The sequence below is a fragment of the Micropterus dolomieu genome, unplaced genomic scaffold (genome assembly GCF_021292245.1).
Source record: "Micropterus dolomieu isolate WLL.071019.BEF.003 ecotype Adirondacks unplaced genomic scaffold, ASM2129224v1 contig_12944, whole genome shotgun sequence".
Classification (NCBI taxonomy): Eukaryota; Metazoa; Chordata; class Actinopteri; order Centrarchiformes; family Centrarchidae; genus Micropterus; species Micropterus dolomieu.
Genome location: NW_025741930.1, coordinates 101,937 through 121,964, shown reverse-complemented (window position 1 = coordinate 121,964; position 20,028 = coordinate 101,937). Strand labels below are relative to the sequence as shown.

Genomic DNA, 20,028 nt, shown 5'->3' with positions numbered 1-20,028 from the left:
CCCCCCCCCCCCCCCCCCAACCCTCCCTGTCTGACCTCTGCAGTCCCCATCAACTCCTGCACACTGTACATTAGCTGCTAGCATGGTGACACTGACTCTGCTTCTCTCTCACTTGCAGCATTAGTATCATCTCATGGAGGCTGTGTTGTCTCTTCCTGAGTGCTGCATTGCATTGGCTTTCTTTTTACATGTGTTGTGTCTTTTTTCACTGACCCTCCAGTGTTTTATGGCAGATTATATAAACCACGTCTGTCTCCACACACTTGAGATTTATGGGCAAAAACAGATTTGCTGTCAGACTGTGGCTTGCAGCTAAAGTCATCTTTCTGATTCTTCTCTTAGTGATAAGGGAATATAGAAAGACATAATTGTGCTGAAAACGGCTTTGATTCTTTTATAATGAGCCAACTTTGGAAACTTCTCTCTGCCAGTCTCGCAATTACTGTATTTGTTCTTAGAATCAGTAGAAAAGATTTGCTTCTGAAATATTGAACTCGTACCGTAATACTCAGTAAGTGCTGGTCCTCACACATGGAGATCACATACCCCTGTCATAGGGGAAATATGGTTATCTTTCTTATCTGTTATTGTCTACACTAGCCAGTTATTGTGCGTTAAACAATGCTGAGATTGTTGACTGGGAGTTATTAATCCCAGTGCTGTATTATGAATTAGGCAGCTTCACACATAAGCACACACACAAACACTAAGTTCCATTGCTAACTTCCTGCTCAGGAAAGAACCTCATAGCTGTAAGTGTAAAGATTCTGTATATAGAGACCTTTGTAGAAGTAGCCAAAACAGCATGCATTCTCACTTTTTGCTGTTCATTTTACATTTACAGCCACTTGGTAGATAAAGATGCGGTACTGCCAACTTCTTCTTATCGGTGGCCACAGAACCCTCGTCTCTTGCCACAAGCCATATCAAGGCCAATGTTCTTTTCAAAAGCATACTGTACATTATGCAGCACCCCTGCTGTCAACGTAAGTTATATGAATAAAAACAGTCTTCATTACATAGCCGTTCTATGCATCCAAATTAATTTGTAGCTTTCCTTTTTATTTTTTTTTTAGAAACGTCTTTATACATCATGTGACGGATTGTTTTTCCTTTTGCTAGATCTCAGTCTACTTGTATCTACTTTGGTTCAATCATATCCTCTGTGTTAGGGTTTTTGACTCAAATGCCACATATGTCTTAATATTTGGTTGTAACTGTAAAACAAAATGTGCATTAACTGACCACCTGCGGCTTTCAAGGGAAGACATGCTCCATTTTGACTTTGTGGTAACTAGGGTCATCTTCACCGACTCAGCTTTGTTGACCTATATTGTACTGAGAAAATGTATGAAGCATATATTTGACATTTATGATCATATTGTTTATTTATATTTTTATTTCAGTGTTTTTTTTCTATTGTTGTTGTTTTTCAACTCATTTGTTTATTCCATAGATGTTTAAGCTTATACTTGATAAACAGTAATAACAATTTATCCTTTCCTGTCACTGGTCCCCTCGAGCATTAATAATGAGCTACAGAAGGAGTTCTCTGTAATCACTCTAGAGGACATTGAGCAATATTCGACTGGCTGCAGAAACTGTGATTCCTGGTGTCCTTTCGATGAAGTCCATGTACCTGTAAGTAGAAGTCTACAGTCATTACCAGCTGTCAGGCCCATGAGGGCCACTTAACTAACACATTGCTGCTGTCAGATAAGTGTGTGTGGGGGTGGGGGTGGGGGGGCAAAAAAGACCAAATTTGCTCCTCTGGCCTGTGAATCCCAACAATTTCCTGTGCTAACACACACTGAACCATGGGCTCTCATTCCCTGGTCACAAAGGCAGCAGCCACATTGTCAATACGATTATTATATGAAATAAAGTAAAGTGTTATGGCTTGTGCACGGCCACTTTGTCTGACTCTACCCAATCTGTTGTCAAGAGTATTTCCTGTGAACACCTGTGAGTTTCTATGAGAATGTGCACCTCAGATATAAAGGGGCTCTGGATAAAACTGGTCACATTTATTATCCGTAAAATCTAAAGTTTAGAGTGGCTGTTGCAGAGTATTTTGTTGCCACACACGTATCTTCTTTTACTTTCTGTTGATTGGTACTCACACCAATCATTCCAACAATACCACTATTTTATTTCTTACATTGTTTAAGATAAATATTTAGATTTTAACAAGATGGTTAAACAAAATAATATCAGATATTTTTTATGTAAAAAGATTATTTCATGTAGTCCGTTCCTTTTGATTAGATGGCAAATAAATACTGTTTGAATACTGTTACACAGTTTAAAGCAATGCTTTTTTCCCCAATACATTTCTCACTGTATTTACTATTTCATGTCTGTTGATTTTGCCATGCACTTACAGGTGTATTTGTAGATGTGATGTTTGCCAGGACCAGTGGTCACCTGTAGGTCCTGTCTTGCATTTGTGAGCTCTGTGCTGTATTCCTTGACTGAGTTGATGACTTTGATGGTAATAAAATTCTAATTAATCTGTTTATTCGTCTGCAATCCCAATCATTTCTAAGGGACTGTTATTTATCGGGGATTTATTTTTTTTATCTTGACCGCACAAATATTTTTCCTTGAGTCTCCCTGAGTGACTGGGGGGAAATGCATGACCATAATTCCATAAATAACCATATTTTTTATATTCTCACCAGAAGTAGTATTGGAGAAAATCAAAAGCAAAGGGTGACTCTTGAGGCCCTCTGACCCCACTTCCCTCACGGTGAAAAAGGCACACTAACAGCCCAACTTACTGTGTCCTCTCCTCTAGTACTGCCGAAGTTAAAGTAAAGGTCTGAAACTAAAAATAAGAAGGTAATTTTGTCCAGCCAATCCAACCAGCAAACAGCACAGAGGGAGTGAGAGTCATCACCAAAACAAACAGCTAATTTCTTAAGCAATATGCAAATCCTTTTTACAGATAATCTCATCATCACACAGGATGCACTTCAGTAGAACATGGGTGCATAACAGCCACCCCTCCTACCATTAAAACCAACAAAATGTAACACTTAATCTATACATCACACACGTGCACACACATTACAGTGCGCACACATCCAAGATTAGCAATTTAATGACAGTTCATCTCGCGGTGGAAGGTGTAAATGCGTCAGAATGTGATCTGCCTGACCACGTCTGGGTTGTCTCGCTCGCATCGTGTTAGGATTTTATAAACACAATCTATAGCCTACAACGTGCTGGCACACAACATAACACCAGGTCTATATAGGCTGAAGGAGACAAGCCTCATATAACTGCATGCGTCAACAGAACTGCGTGAAAAATGAAAGCACCACGGGTGGGAAATGAATGATATACAATAACAAATACGCCGGTAGGACCCACTGCAACACTCCCAGACAAACTGAGACAGTATCTTTTATACAAAGAAAGGAATAACTTAATGTATTACAGTTACAGTCAAATTTACAGTTTGATTTACAAAAGGGGACAGATAATTAAGAAATTTCCATAGACAGCATTTCACAAAGTGTATAAAGTTTCCCCTAACTCAATAACTCAACAAACTATGTGATTTTTGTAAAGCAATCTGGGGCCACCTCAAATTAGGCCTACTCAGTTGCAGGTTTGCATCTCAATGTGGCTAACAGTTTGCATCTCAATGTGGCTAACAAGAATGGATTAAAAAATACCAGGTGTAAACACAAAGGCAAGATCGGATCATTTATTAGACTATCTGGATGACCTTCTGCGTACAGATCACAGTTTGATACAGGTGTAAATGAGGTGTTTGAAAATTCTGTGATTTATTCAACTGCCAATGTAGGCAATTGTTAAATAAAAAAAATAACTAATACAAAATATTTGACAAACCCCCCCAGTCTTAAGTAGTCAGTCAGTGGACAGATGGTGCAAAGCATCTTTCAAAAATGAGGGCTCTATCGAAGATCTGGAGGATTATTTGTGGTGAAAATGTGGTAAACAGCTTGCATCATCACACTCTGCTTTCCCCCGAACCCGAATGAGAGCATCTGTGTTACACACTCTCAATTAGCACAAGCTTAGCACCCACCCTGGTGGGGTGTGAACTTGTGTTTGAAAAATCCCAGCAGTGTCATTTGGTGAGACTTTCCAGGATACTTGAATTGCATGTGTTGGAATAATAATGCAGAGAGCTCACTTTTTAATCCCTCTGGGACTTCAACAGGCTTCCCCTGTGAGATTTTCTCTTTTTTAAAGCCCATTGTACAATGGTATGCAGCCATCCATACACTCATCGAGACTCACTGGGGATCCTAACTCTGTTCTGTAACCATGAAGATTGGTAGGGCGAGAGAAGTCAGTTTCCAGTTTGAGATATAATATGAAATTCATATGATATGAAAGGCCATTGATCAGTCTGTTATTGCCGATAGGAAAATGTTACATCCTCTGTACCAAACCCAACTTACTTACTAATAAAACTAAAACAGTAGCTACAGTTGTTCCTGCACATAGTGGATAGAGTTATGCAGTGCAATCGATACAGAAATAACGAGTAACAGCAAACAAGAATGAATCTACTTTGTCTGTCTTCACTGGGTTTAGCACTGATTGTAATATGTGTTTCTTTACACTTCTATGGACGTTTTCGTCTTTTAGGTAACTCTATCAGGGATCAGATTCAAACTGATGTCAATATTCCAAGTGAAGAATTACGATAGTAGTGAATGGATGTGGTGTGTAAGCATGATATTATTGGCATAGGTTAGAAAGCAATCATTCACAGCAACTCATCACTTATTAGTTTACTGCCTCAGGGAACTGCATGCCACTGAGGCACTGCAGAAAATCCATGCAAATTGTGGTAATAAAACTTCAAAACCAGTTACCTGTGCAGTATAGAAGCAAACAACAACAGAGCCTTTTTTATTATTTTAAAACTGATTGCAACTCTTTTTATTCATTTAAGTGTATGACCACTATTCCACCTGGACAGTAACTAATTACATTTGTTGAAGTGCTGAAGTACATATTTGTCAAGTTCTTTTCAATTCATAGAGAAATACTGGGCTTTTTACTCTTCCATTTGACATTTATTTGACAGCTATGATTATACTTACTTTTCAGATTAAGATATTGCATAAAACATATAATTTAAAATATTAAATCAATGGTTCTCATAATTTTTGAGTTGTTAGTGCTTTCACGAAAGAGACATTTCCCCTCTAAACTTCTCAGATGGTTTGTTTGTTTGAGCCCCAAAGAGGCTTATCCAATATTCTATAAATATATATATATATATATATAAATTAAGACTGATTTGTGTAGCAGAACTCAACACATCAACATCATCACATGACCCAGTGTTTCCCATTAATTAAGGAGACCAAGGCGAAAATATTTTTACACATCTTGTAATAACATTTTCCATATTTCAGACCTCTAACTTTGTGTTTTGTAGGCGCTGCTATAAGATCGTACGCTTATGCACTTTGGCACCCGACTTGAGACAACGGCTGTTTCTCAATACCGAGTTCGCCAGGTTCGGACTTCTGGACTTTATATCTGGGACTTGGCAAGTTCGGCTCGGGAGTACAAACTCCCAGGAATAGGAGCGCGCAATCAGTCATTCAGCAAATGGAACAGCAGCGGACTCGATGACGGCCGGAACCCGTTAGCGGGCGGGACCTCACATCTCCGAAAACGTCGTAGCAATTTTTTAAATCAGCTCTGACTTGAGAAATCAACCATATATTTGGAGTTTAAAAAACTATATTCCCACATAAAAAAACTTTTAAAACTGCTATATGTGACACAAGAACAGCAGTATTGTAAATTACAGTTGTGAGTTTTCTTGTCCGACATTTCTGCTTTTTGGCGGCGAAATAAAAGGGGCGGGGCGAGAACACATCTTTTGAATTGGAACAGTACTTTGGCTGCGATGTTTCACAAGTCCACAAGAACACAAGTACAGACAATTAAAAGTAAAAAACAACAACAATAAAATGTTAGCAAAATTACTTATTCTATTTTCTATTCTTTGATTTAGGGTTGCTGGAAAAATATTAAATAAATTTGTTGACTTTTGCTGTATATCATCACCATTTATAGCTATACAATGGGTTTATGATTAAATAGTTTACTAGAGCACAACATTGTTTACAAGAGTGCAAAGTTCTTCATCTGCCTCTTAATTTTGCACCAAATTAATGCATTTAATTTTAGGATGTACAAAATTTTCTTCCGGGGGGGATGACCCCCACATTTCTCTTGTGACCCTTTGAAGGGGGCACTGGACTAAACTAGTGAACTGTATACAAATATGTTAAAACTAGCTCAAAACTCAACCAGCTACAACAGTAAAATGCTATTTAAAACATTATTGCATCAGTATTCTAATGCAATCTAATAATGACATAATAATACATCAGTCACTGTAGCAGAACAAGTGAATGTGTGAAGTACATTTAATGATGATACTAAATTACTTAAGTAGGGTTGTGAATGCAGGACTTTTACTTTTAATATAGTATATTTACAATACTCTTTTGTATTTCTACTAAAATAACGCTATCTCAGTACTTCTTCCAGCACTATTTCCATATTTTATTCAACAAATGTTTCAAGCAATATAACATTATAGTACACATGTCACAATTGTATACTTTTTATTTAGCCTTTTTATAGTGCACATTTTTAAAAGGAGTTTTTTATGACCCTGGGCTCATATTTGTCATTTTTCTCTCAATCTGCACTGTCAGGTGTTCCCCTACCTTAGTGTGTTTGTGTTATGCCGTGTTCCAGACCAGTTCAAACTGGGAAATTTCTGAGTTGAAATATCCGACTTCCGACCTCAAAGCCTTTCAGGTGCATGGTGGTGCATGATGCCAAATGTAGACAATTAACATGGCTGACCGTGACTAACTGGTCAAGTTTATGCACAATTAAACCCTCAGCAGTGCACGTTAATTAATAGGATGGCCATTATAATAAAAACGTGATAAATATATGTTACTTGTTAACTGTGTATCCTTCTAACTACATCAGTTGGTAATCCTCAAAAGTCAGCAATAGTTGTAGGCTATATTTTTTACATATCTGGCCATTTTTAACATTTTCCTGAATAACTTTTGGGTAGAGAAGATGACTTTCAGAGACTGTTTACTGTAACCAGCTACCAAATAACACTGACAAAATATTTCTACATCAATTTACATGCAAGTACATGCAAGTTTTACTATTTGATAATAGTATGTATTATTTTAATACTTTATTTGCCTTTTAGTTTATGGTTTACCGTTTACAATGCTTCCATGGGAGCTGCTATTGTTGTGTGACGTCATTCAGTTGCTACTCGTGAAGTCGGTGTACATATTTTTTCTCCTAGTTCACAAGTAGGAAATCCGAATTCAGGTGGTGATCCATGGTACTTTTTCTAGTTGGAGGTCAGAAATTTCCGAGTTCCGAGTTGCCTGGCATTAGACCTGTGTGTAGAGAAACCTAGTGATGGGCTAATGAAGCTTTTGTGAAACACTGAACCACTTGAGCCAACTGTTTCGAAAATGGGTTCATCACTTGAAGCTTCAGTTACAGTGGCCTGTCTTGGCAAAGACTGCAGTCAAATCAGGCAGGCTAGTTGGTGGACACGCACTCACCTCAATGAGCAGTTCTGAAGCATCTTTGCGTTGATCATCCCAGTATCTTTACTTTGAAAAATTCTTTGACGCACACACATTAAGACTGAACATCAAGTTCTATTTATAAATAAAGATTGATGAATATGTGTATTGTGTTATTGAGGAGAAAGTGCTGGAAAAATATGGCATAGGTTGGGCGTGCTTGTGTAACTATGGCAGGTGGCGCTTGTGTGGGATGGGGAACACTCAAAGATTTCGAGACGATCGAGGCAGTGCCAGTGAGTCACCTGATTGGACCACGAACCAGTCAGTTGATTCACGTGATTTTTTTCGCACCCTTTATATATATACAGTCTATGACCAAAGCAAGCTTTAAAGCATTGGTTCTATGTTCAGGGTTTGGAGCACGTATCGAAGCTTCAGTTTTGCACTGCCATCACCAGAGAAACCTGTGTATTGAGCGTATCAGTCTGTGACAACCTAGATTTGTTGGCCATAGTCGTTTGTTTGCTGGAAATAGAGTTTCTTTTTTCAATTAGGAGTACCTGGTTACTCCAGTTTTTTGTAGGCCTAATAGAAGCCTAGAGCTTTGTCTTCTCTTTACATTTTGTTTTGATTTAGGGAAGTTTTAAGTTGCATAGAGTCTTCTTGTTTGTTGTTTTGGGCACTGCTCAACTCTAAGCTAATTTGTAACTCCCTTTGTTCACTGGCCTTGCTTGGGAATGGGAAGAGTGGGGAGCCACATATTATATTGCGTCCAGGTTGCTCCTAGACCTTGGACGTAAAAGATGTTTCCTTGTAGATTTGTTCTAAATAGACCAGGGTGATCTTTTCATGTGAACAATCCAGTAGACACTGTTGCATCCTGACATCTGCTGGTTGATAACATGTAATGCTGCTGTATGCAGGACTTCTATTGGAATTGCATAGATGCAGCAGAGAGCAGTGTTGCTCCCTCTTTTCTCCACTTTACATTGGGAGGCAATGGGATTCAACAATGGTTATTCCACACTTTCCCCAGAGTCTCATCTGCACATGGTTACTGCATGAGAAAATCTGACAATATGAGAACTGGGGCCTGAATATAGTGTGACGCATTAAATAAAACATCGAACCACTAACCGGTTGGTGACTTATCCCAGGTCGAGGAATTAAATTAATGTCAGCTCATCAAGTCTTTAATGGACTGAGTTTAGTTTTTTACAGCGGCCAAGTCTATAGGTCTAAAGAAGGATGCCTGTGAACAAAGAAGCAGTTACATAGCATGCCAAACTTCTGCCCCTCACTATCCAGCTTCTGAGTCTGTCTGCTCCAACAATGCAGTAAGTGTCCGGCAGCTCTCACTGTATGATGGAGCAGATAACCACAGAATGCCTTGACTGCCTCTGAGCCACCGAGCACCAGATCAGATTCAACGATAAGACAGAGCTGGATTCCACATCTGAAAAGTCAAATGAGTGATGTTAATGATGCCATGGCTTGGCTTTATGTCATGTGATATGCCACTGTGCAGATAATGCCCCACAGAAATACATCGCTGTTGTGTTGTGAAGAATGGTGCACAGAACTGTCTGATCAGATACTGATGGGTCAACCTTTGTTGTGGGTAGTTTTGAATTTCCAAAATGTGGATTAGCCTCTTGGTTTTATGCCATTTTCTGATTCAGAGGCGGTGACTGAATTTGAAGTGATGTGGTGATCATACAGATATCATTTTAACAGCCACTATGGGGGTGGCTGACTCTGAATATTTGTGTCCTCTGTCAAACTCCCATCCTGACTCTCCTCGTCTGCTCTGCTGTTTCTTGGTAGAGATCAGATAAACAAAGGGAACAGAGCTCTGTTTATGAGGAAGAATGAAAAAGGGGGCTACAGAGTTCTCCAAAGTCCAGATGTCATCTGATGCCTGGAATGCCCTGTGATGGTTTTCCAAATCATCTGACCTATAGTCTGACTTGTCCTGAAACAAACCCATGCTAGGTGAAAAGGTTTCTCCAGACGTGTTCTCATCTTGTCACTTTACAATAGGATTGCTCATTATGTTTTAACTTACATGAATTATGGGCCATCTGAGTTGGTCTGAGAGTTCAGCAAACATGTAGTCCTTGTTACTTATTCAGATCCCAGTTTGTTAAGACATCCTATTATGGCCAAATATTTATACTTAAAGGTGCCATTTGTGGCATTACTGCATAAATATATTATATTACCTTATAGCACATTATACAATAGCCTAATTTTTAACAATAGCCATTTGAGAAATGATCACTTACCTGCAACCTTCATAGGACTGATGGTCTCAGGGTGCCGTTCTATTAGAGAATACACAATCCATTGCACTAATGGGTGACCTTCCAGTGCGGAAAATGAAATACAGTGCCTTATTCTGCACCGCATAGCTGGTGCCCTTTTTATTCTTTTTACCCCTGCTTCTGAAACAGCCTGAGTCCGCCACTGATTACTGCACAGCTACTGTTACGTTTTTTGTGTGTACAGCCGACTGTAGTTCCTGTTCAATCACCTGCGTTACATTTGGTACAGCAGTAAACACTAAATTGACTGAGTAATGACTGAGAACAAATATTATAGGCAAATTGTGTCAAGTGGATTTGGATGCTGTTTGATCAGAGTGCTATCTGTTCATAACCGAATAGTACCTTCATATTCCTTTACATCCCTAGATGCAACGCTATGACTGCTACGTATCCGTTGGTACGATTCGTTGCATCTCGGCTGTCTTTATAATGGCAGGCTTTTCGCTTTGAGTGTGATCTTTTGGAACAGGTATAAAGACTTTTGCATTAGACAGTAGTCGCTTTGAAGCAAACCTTGGCTTTTAGATTCTCTCGATGACCCCTTTAGTGCTCAATACAGTGCTAACATGATGTTATGTTTTTATATTTTTATACTCCATCCACCCCCTCCTGTGCTCTTGCCCAAAGGATATTTCCTTCACTTTCTGTCTTCTTCTCTGCCACTCTGCTCCTGACCTAGATTGTTGTGGGAGAAACTGAGTCACTCTTGCACTGATCAGGGGTCAACTCTGCCATCAGGGCTTTTATGAGGTGCAGAAACCCTAATGGGCTTGACTGAAGCACACTACCCTGACCTGACAACAGCCTGTTCCCCTCAGGTGCTATGAGCCAGACCTGCCTTCTGGTACTCCCATCACACATTTCTTATGATTCCTTATGGGATGGAAACAATACTGACGACTGAGAGATCTTGATAGGAAACATTGATTTCATGAAATATTGGTCTATGGATAAACACAGAGTAAGCTACAATGCCCTCATTTAGGTATACAATGTCTGTGAGAGACTCTGGTGTTAGAGTCTGAGTCCACATTTCCTGATAGGTTTCAGACACTTAAAGGGGCAGCGAATAACTTCTGACTATTATTGACCTCTATTGATGACCAAAGACTTGCATCATTTATACTTAATTTTGACCATCATTTTCTCTGAAGTCACATGATCTGGCCACTTAATTTTTACGAGATTGAGTGCCTGAAACGATAGGGGGAACAGTAAACCGAGACATTAGTGTGTCATTTCCTTTAGGATTCTGAGAAGTGGGGTGCATCACTTCCTTTTCTGCCATAAAAACAAAAATGTTTACTTTTTCTGGTAAATAATAACTCTGTTTCACTCAGAGTGAAAAAGTAACAGTAGTGTAACATCTGTGTAAAAATATGCTACAAGTAAAATAAAACCCCATCTGTAATGTAGCCACTAAGAAAGTTCAATGTTTTACTGTGCAAATTTAACTTTATCTACTGTCTCTAACTACTACTAACACTTAACATTACCGAGGTATGAAAAAAAATGGAGAAGGTTCAAACATAATGCTAGCATTAAATGCTAGCCTGCAAGATTAGCTTGTTGTATACAGTGATAACGTATGTTTTTTAACTTGTGTATTTAATGTAAACATTTGGAGGAACTGAGTTTAGGCACATGGAATTCACTAAAGTCAAACGGTGGCATTGACAACACAAGAGGGGTTTATGTTTTCATTTTTATTCCAGAGGATATATTATGTTAGAATCTGTTTAATGTGGTTTTACAGTCCTGGACTAACATGAATGTGACCTTCACCAACAGGCAACGCCTACACTTTACATAAGGTCAGCCAGGTTGTATTTATTTAAGTCATTTACCATTGTTTTTACTTTAACACCTAATACACACACTACAAGAAAAAAATATTTAGCAAATGTTTGCTGCCTGACAAAAATCATCACATTAATGTTGCCTAAATTCCTGAGAAAAACTGTAAAAAGTTAAAATCTGGTTAAATAAAGTTTTAGGAAAACCAGAACAGAAGCTAACAGAAGTGACACACCTCATTCTCCCTTCCCATTGACTGGGACCCTCACATCAGGCAGTCAATCCTTCTTTTCTGAAGAGGGACTGAGATATAGGCCTAGAACACCAGACATTTCAACTTGTCATAGAAGGACAAAAACAGATGTTACTAACTATTAACGATGGCTCTGTTGTGTCCCAGTTAAATTACACCATGACAGTGTGACAGTGAGCCACTGAAGCACTTAACTAGATGTCAGTCATCCTTATTATTTGCACCTGTGCATTTCCTACTGTGATATGGATTGCCCTTATGGTAGCCTGTGTTAGATCCCGAGTTACCCCTGTTCAGGAGGTACTGGACCAGCTCTTCGTCTTAAAGGGTCCGATCCTCTAGGCCTATGGGTATTACCCTATTAGGTATAACTGAGGACTGTTTAAGCTGGTGTCGAAGAGATTCGCCTAGCTTCTAACTGTCTTCTTCTGAACGCCTACCCTGCTTACTCTGAAATGGCACCTGACTGAACAGCCCTAGAGCCAAATACCACCTCAGCCACGCCCATTAACGACAGCTCTCTTCTCATTGATCAGTGCACTTGGTATAGTTGCTAGGATTGTATTTAGTGGCCTGGAAAATAGGCCCCAATGATGGGTTAATTTCGTTGGCTAGAGCAACCTATAAGAACCTTAAAGATGTTAAACACACTTGACCTAATGATTACTACCTTAGTGAAGAAATAAATTCAATGTCTACTACTGGTACTTTAAATGCAGTGATTATATATTTTATTGTAAAATTAAGCAAGGGCAAGCATACAACTTAAACTGAATAAAACTTGAGTAAACTGATAAAATCTCTAAAATTCAAAACCTGATTATGTGTGAAATACTGAGATGGGTGTAACGACTATGACTATGAGTCACCTGCAAATGAGATTTTCAAAATATGTAAAAGTAGTAAATAATGTCCAGTGAAAACATCATGATGTGCAATAACTGTTTTGTCAATTACTTGTTGCACTATACTTTATCACTGAGCATTGGAAAATGTGAGATGGTTTGTTTCTGCTGCCTGTCAACTGGTTGAGGAATTAGTATTGCTTAACAATCCTATGAATCTCCCGAAGGTACACTCCTGATTATCTAGCACTATTGAACACCTAACATCTGGGTTAATGAACATTTAAGTACTGATTAGCTACATCTGAATATATTAATTTATGGGGATTAGGAATTTGCATTTCCATACCTATTACGCCCAGAGGTGAAACTACTCTGATAGAAACTGATAGAGAGCAAACCTCCTCCTGTATCCTTTAATTGGAGGCATTTCACCTTCCAATAGTTTCATTACAAACACAAATGCAATGTGTATATTTTATACAAATGTGCATACATATCTCGTTAACAGGTACAACTTTATTCCAAGGATCCAGAGGGTTCTGGGCAGAACACGGAAAACATCCAGTATCAAGCCAATCACAATGAAGGGGGGAGCATTCCATTCTTATAAAATATAGAGCTTTAATTTATTAGTCAGCAACAACAATGGAAAGGGAAGAGAGAGTAATTTACACGAGTCATTACAATAACATCACCTCTGTGCATTTAGTTTTTTTCTTTTTTTCCCATAAAGTCTGACGATGCAAAAATACAAAACAAACAAAAACACTCAAAAACTACAGACACATTTTTAAAAATACCACAAATTGTACAACCTTTCTTTGCATTTTTTTTTGCTGGATAACCCCTGGTCTCATTAAGAGGAGACAATCAGGAGCTGTGATTGATTCTGGGAGCGCAGACAGACATCCCAAACTGAGGAGCAGATACAGATACACCTGTATGAATTATGGATGCATCTTCCCAGAGGCATTCAAGACAACTTTTAAATATCCCGCATACAAGCCAGACAAGGTCTACTAAAAAAAGCCTTGAAATATCAGAATAATACGATAATAATTTTTCACCTTGTTAAAGATTTTTTTCCCCGTCATATATTCTTATGCATGGAAACGCATGTTAATTTCACTTCCTGGAAAACTGCTGTGCTAATGTTTTTAATAGCAGTACTAAAGGGTGGGCATAAAAATTCTAATCAATAGAACTATCACTCATCTTTTAATAACAGCCCTCTCATTAAATTCAAACTGCCTTTCTACATAATTAATATGCCCGTATGATTTTTAAATGATACTTACCCACATTGTGTGCTATCTAAAAACACATCTGCAAGTAAATTTCACTTAATACTCTGTCAAAAATCTATATTTTTGTCAATGAAAGATGCATCATGCTCTATACAGGGTATATTTGAAATGCGGGCATCTTTAACGCATTTGTTTTCCACATTTGCCTGTACAGACAATGTCCCTCAGAAACCATACAGTACACCCCTAGAGATGAAAACAGAAAAAACAACCACACAGTATCAGAATTACAGTACAAATACAGGTTCATGCACACAATGAAAGCCAGCTTCCCAATATTTTGGTTAGTGTCACAACATTGTTACAATGCTCTGTTGTGTAAATGGGCAGTTATTTTTTTTCCACATATGAATGTCAAAGGAAGAAAGAACAAAAGATGTCTAGTGTGCTCAGAGCTAACGACTGCTGCCTGCTGCTCTTTCATCTTAAATTGGATTTGTTTTTTTAACAGAAGCCAACTATAACTTGCCCGAGTGTGCTTGTTGCATTTGGCCCCAGCCAATGTCCCTTGAAAGTAAAAAAAATAATGCCCTTGTGCAAAATCATGACCCATTATTGCACCTCAATCTCAGTTCAAAGTATGTTTGTATTTGAAACCACCCAACCATTTTATTTCGTTAAATATTTCATAAAAACTGATCTGATGCTTGCTTCTTTCACCTGTGAAACCTTTTTAACAAGCTACAGTTTACTCAAAGTAGAGTACGACTGGGATTTGAATAATAATAATTAGTATCTGGGCGAAAAAGTAGCAAAGATGCTGCATAATTTTACAATCAATCCTCCGATCAAGAAGGAAATAGAAGAAAAAACAAACAAAGGGCATGCACCAGTTTCTTATTATAAGGCCCAATTACACAGAATATTTGAACAGTCATCTGTACGTCAGCATTCCAATGAAGAAAGTATTGTTTCCCCACAATAACTAGGACCATGTGTCGATGGTCCCCTTGCAATATTAAGTCCTCTGTCCGCATGCAACCATGAGGAGGTTGCATCACACGCATTCCTGTCCAGTGTCCAGAAATAAATGAGTCCTGGCATCGAGTCAAAGCAAGCAAGAAACAACAGAGATCCCATCACCCCCTTATCAACAACTCATTTCACTGTAATAGAGAGCTTCTCGTAGCTCGCTCCTAACAGCTTACATGCCTGACACATTCCAAACAGTCGCCAAGGTCATATGATGCTGACAGATGAGTATTGTAATGACAGTAACAGCGACAATAAAATTAACAACATCAATAATAACAATAATATTTGCCCCAAAGGTACCTATACACAAAGAGCATGTTTTTCTATAAGTACAAAGAAATCCACAGAATGATACTATATACAACCTACAATAAATACTGTGTATCATATATCTTACTGTTTGAGAGAATGTATTTGGGGTTTTGTTTGTACGCCTCTTTTTTACTCAGTTTGCTTTTTTTTTCGGTTTGTGGATTTTTTCACGTTGCTACTCTCAATGAGTCTCTCCCAGTTTTCACAGGGTGGGGGGAAGGGTGTTGAGGGCATTTCAGACACAAAGCCAGGCTCCTCATGTCTCTACCTCCTCCTGCTCCTCTTTCTCCTCCCCCTCCCCATGATGCCGGCGGTTGCGGGGCTTCTTCTGCTCTTTGAATTCCTTCAGGTCTTTGGCCTTGAGGGCGCCCAGCAGCGGGTCTCCAAACTGCCAGTAGTCCTGGCAGTACTGATTGATCAGGCTCATCTCTGGCTGGCTCAGGATGGTGAGCAGGTCCTTGTACTGGCCTGCGCTGGGCGTCCACTGGGTGCTGCTGGAATGAAGAGAAGACGGCACCAGCCCTCCTCCGCCCTCCACTAGCACATTGTTGACGGCCCGGCTCGACAGCACCACCAACTGCAGCTTCACCAGCGAGTGTTTGAAGTTCTTCTCCGTGGCTGTACATTGGTACATGCCAGAGTCGGAGGGCTGCAGTGACCGCAGGAGTAGACCTTGCTCTGTCTTCAAAACGCGACCATCAGATCGCATCTGCAGCGACAGAGTGAAAAACAGCTCATGAATCACCAGGGATGTAACATCCTGTGCATTAGGGGTGTGATGCAAAGCTACCATCTGTTTAATTCACAAAAATATCTGTATATTTATACTAGTAGGGGTGGGACTTAAAAGTTTTTTAGACTGTATCATTTTCTGTATTGAATTGCCTTCTTCTGCCATTTATACTCCTCATGCGTATTTGTACACAAGCAGCTGCCCACAAAATAAATAATGAAAACAGAGCAGGATGTTGCAACAATGGGAAAATAGAAGCCAGAATTGCACTGGGCCATATGGCATGATTTTTCTTTAAAAACTGGAGGTTGTGTATATAATTCGAGGAGGCCCAGATAAATAAAAAATGTTTTGTTTGACGTAAAAACATAAAAAACCAACTGCCAAAACTCTGGAAAACGCTCTTGCCCATTGTGCACTTTTGAGACAGTCCCTGTTGACACACAGATTATATTATAATAACAGCTGTGCAACATCAGTCAACCTATCCTGCACTTCTGGTGAAAACTGATGAAAGGTTATTGTGGATGGACCTGGCTGAATGTATGTATTATCTAAACCTCCATATTTTTAGCCTACAGTCTATTTGTTTACATTCTTGGCAAACTGTTATCATGGAAAGTCCTGTTGCTTTGACTACTAGCAGCTCTACACTGCACAGACAACAGTCCCCTGGATTTCAGTGATCCTGAAGAAAAAGTCTGATTCTGATGACTGTGTGCCAAGACCAGAAGTTTTACGTTATAGCATCTTTTTCTTTTCTAAACAATTTTATGGACATTTATCCTTGATGGACACCTGAGATCCTGACATGACTGTAAAGCGTGAGCTAGCAGTGTGTGTATGGTGTCTCTGGGTTTCTATTTGACTGAGTGGTGTGATGTTTTTATGGCAAATTTTTTATAGTGTGTCAGTGGGGAGCAACAAATATTCCTGCAAAATGTTGTTTGTATTTGTTCATATATAAAAAATATATTTGTATTTGTTTATATCCCTAATGTAATAGCCTGCATGGTGGATTAATATCCTTAAATAATGTATCAATTCAAACGTTTTCAAACACTAACTCTAGATGTAACTCTATTAATCCATCTCTTTCTGTATGTCCACACCCAGGACTCAATCACAGAATAGGTGATTGGGTGATAGCTTTTTAGCTCAGAATCAGATGTGCAGGGCAAAAGCAAAGTCGGCTCTGCCTGTGGGAATAGAGACCATCCAACGGCATAGTCAATAAAATAGAGGCTGCAACACTACGAGTCTTCACAATAAAACTTTAACTAGTGCCTCGGGGTCATATATCATGGCAGAAGGCTTTTTCACAGCTCCCCTTTACGTGTCCTTCCCTTGGGCCTGAGGACAGTCGGAGGTCTGTGTGAGAAATCAGGCATCATTCAATCAGAGCCTGAATCACTTAATCATGTTAACAGATAATCGGAATATAATTACAATGGAGTCATTTTTCAAATGTGTCACACTGCATATAAATCTCTGTCTCTCCATGACAACACAATCAAATTAAACACTGTGGTTGTGGAGTGCCCCCACCTCCCCCTCCCAGTCCAATATGTCCAAAAGAAATGTTTCATCTGTGGAAATGCTCACCTGCCACTAGCCCATGTCAGTAAGGTTCAAGCCCATGTAGTACTTCAGGAAGTTGATATTGTGCATTATAGTGGATTAATATGTATTAAACTATCCAAAAATATATTATGCTTCTATTATGTTTGAGAAATACATTATTTGGTGGCTCACCTCTTTCCTGCGATCGCTGTTATCTCTCTGCAGATGCCATTTGATGACAGCATGTGGAGAGCGGGCCTGACACTCCAGGAAGGTACTGCTTCCCTCCACCCCATACTGCACCATCTCCAGAGTGTTCTTATTTGCTGCAGGGCAGAGAGAGGCATTTCCATGGCAACCAAAACACTCATTACCATGAACTCCGTACGACCAAAATCTCAGTTGTAGCAAATCAAAGTCATTTTAGCAATACTGCTTTCACAGATTGCCAAAAAGCTGGCTAAAAACACATCACAGCCCATAACAATGAAACCTTGAAAGGCAATAATGAGATGTGTCATTTATTTCAGTCTTCTGAGGTCATTAATAAACAAATCGAAGCAAAAGAAGCAGAAAAGAAAAGGCATCTTACCGTTGGAGTTGAAGCCTCTGCATTGGCGGATGGGGTTCCCATACTTGACGTCCTGCCTCCGGCTACGTCTAAAGGGGTCAGACCAGTGTTGCCGAATAAGGAGAGAAAAGATAATAAAGCAACCGCAAGCCATTCAAAGCCATTCAACAATACATAAATCCATTAACGTATCAAAATGTAAATGGATCTAACCGCAAACCAACACATGACATTATGTTGTTATGTCACCGCATTACACAAATGTGAATTCAGATACTGGTTAAACTTGTACTTTCACAAATATATGATTTATTAGTGCAGTGTTAACAACAGTTTACCCAAAGACTATGAAGATTCTATTATTAAAACAGAATATAATGCCATTAAAACAGCCATTCAGGCAGTCTAACTTGAGCATCATTCAGCACACCAAGGTCAGTTAGTCAGTTAGTTATGAAGTTAGAGTAGCTCATGCTAACACTGCTGTTGGTGCTCACCTCTTCTGCGAGGCAGAGTAACGGGAGCAGGACTTGCCATCCCAGGCACAATAAGGGTCTCTGGCCAGACAGCAGTCAGCACAGGCCTCACCGTACACATCACACCGGTGAAGAGCCAACTGGGTCAACCCTATTACAGATGACACATACAGCTGTTGCTGTTGAAAGAGAAGAAGATGGAAAATTGTGGGTTACACAATGCTAGAGAACACTTTGATACGAAAATTGAAAAAGGGGAAAGAGAACAGCTGCAGCTGAAGACCATTATGGAAATTTTCAACAGTAAATTTGAAGTTGTACTATGTCACTATATATATATATATATATATATATATATATATATATATACATACATATATATATATATATATATAACATAGAGCTAAAAGTGCTCTAAATTAAGCCTAAAAACATAATATTCAATGGTTTACAAGATTCTAATTATTATGACCATTATGTTTTTCCATGCAAAAACCCAGATGGATGTAATGAAATTAGTGTAAATTCTAGTCTAGCAATCTAATCTATGAGAGCAACAGGCATATTGAGCTCATCTCTATCAGGTTGCCTTCAACATTTTATGATCAGTTTGAAATTTGTCAGCCTGGCAGGCTGTGTGTAACACAAACTGTCTGTGGAATGATGTCATAGAAGAGGCCAAGTATTGTAATCACATTGAAAGTCAACACTAAAATTTTAATGTCTTTTCCATATTTCTCTCTTCGTTGTCTCCCTCAGACTTACAGCTAGAAGCGGCAGAGAAGCACAGCTGTATACGTGTTGCCTGTGACCTTTCCAAAATACATTAATTTAATTCCTTTTCTTTGGAGGATGATTTCTTTTGTCTTTATGTGAGCAACAGTTAAAAGACTCAGTTGCACAGACATGCTTACTCTTTTGGATGAGATCTTCATTGTTGTAATCGGAGTAGGGACCTGGATAGAGAAAATAATTTATTGTGAGTACAGTTTGTTACCTTTGTAGCAGATGAAAATGTATATACAGAGGAACGAGCAAATTGGAAAAAGAAAATAAGAAGGGATAAGAAAATTATATCAAAGGAGCAAAACAGAGAACAAACAGGGAAGTGTAAAGGAGGTAACGTAAAGTATAGAGAAGTATAAAATCTCACCTTGAAAACCTCTACCTCCTCCAGGACCAGCTCCTCAGTCTGCAGGTCATCTCTGGGCAGAACGATGACTTTCTGAACCGTTCCCTTGTCTGTGGACCACAACGCACACCTG

General features: G+C 39.0%; 1 protein-coding gene across 2 annotated transcripts in view; it reads right to left on the bottom strand.

Moving 5' to 3' along the window:
* Nucleotides 1–13,322: 13,322 nt before the first annotated feature.
* LOC123966215 (semaphorin-3F-like) overlaps nucleotides 13,323–20,028 on the bottom strand; it is a 61,343-nt gene continuing 54,637 nt past the window's right edge. The window contains exons 14-19 of one of the 2 annotated variants that reach the window (XM_046042412.1): nucleotides 19,917–20,005; nucleotides 19,678–19,719; nucleotides 18,785–18,942; nucleotides 18,309–18,391; nucleotides 17,909–18,042; nucleotides 13,323–16,129 (exon numbers count right to left, since the gene is read on the bottom strand). In XM_046042412.1, coding sequence (XP_045898368.1) covers nucleotides 15,677–16,129; nucleotides 17,909–18,042; nucleotides 18,309–18,391; nucleotides 18,785–18,942; nucleotides 19,678–19,719; nucleotides 19,917–20,005 — 959 coding nt within the window. In that variant the 3' untranslated portion in view covers nucleotides 13,323–15,676. The remainder of the gene's footprint in view (nucleotides 16,130–17,908; nucleotides 18,043–18,308; nucleotides 18,392–18,784; nucleotides 18,943–19,677; nucleotides 19,720–19,916; nucleotides 20,006–20,028) is intronic. The other variant, XM_046042413.1, reaches the window with a different exon arrangement.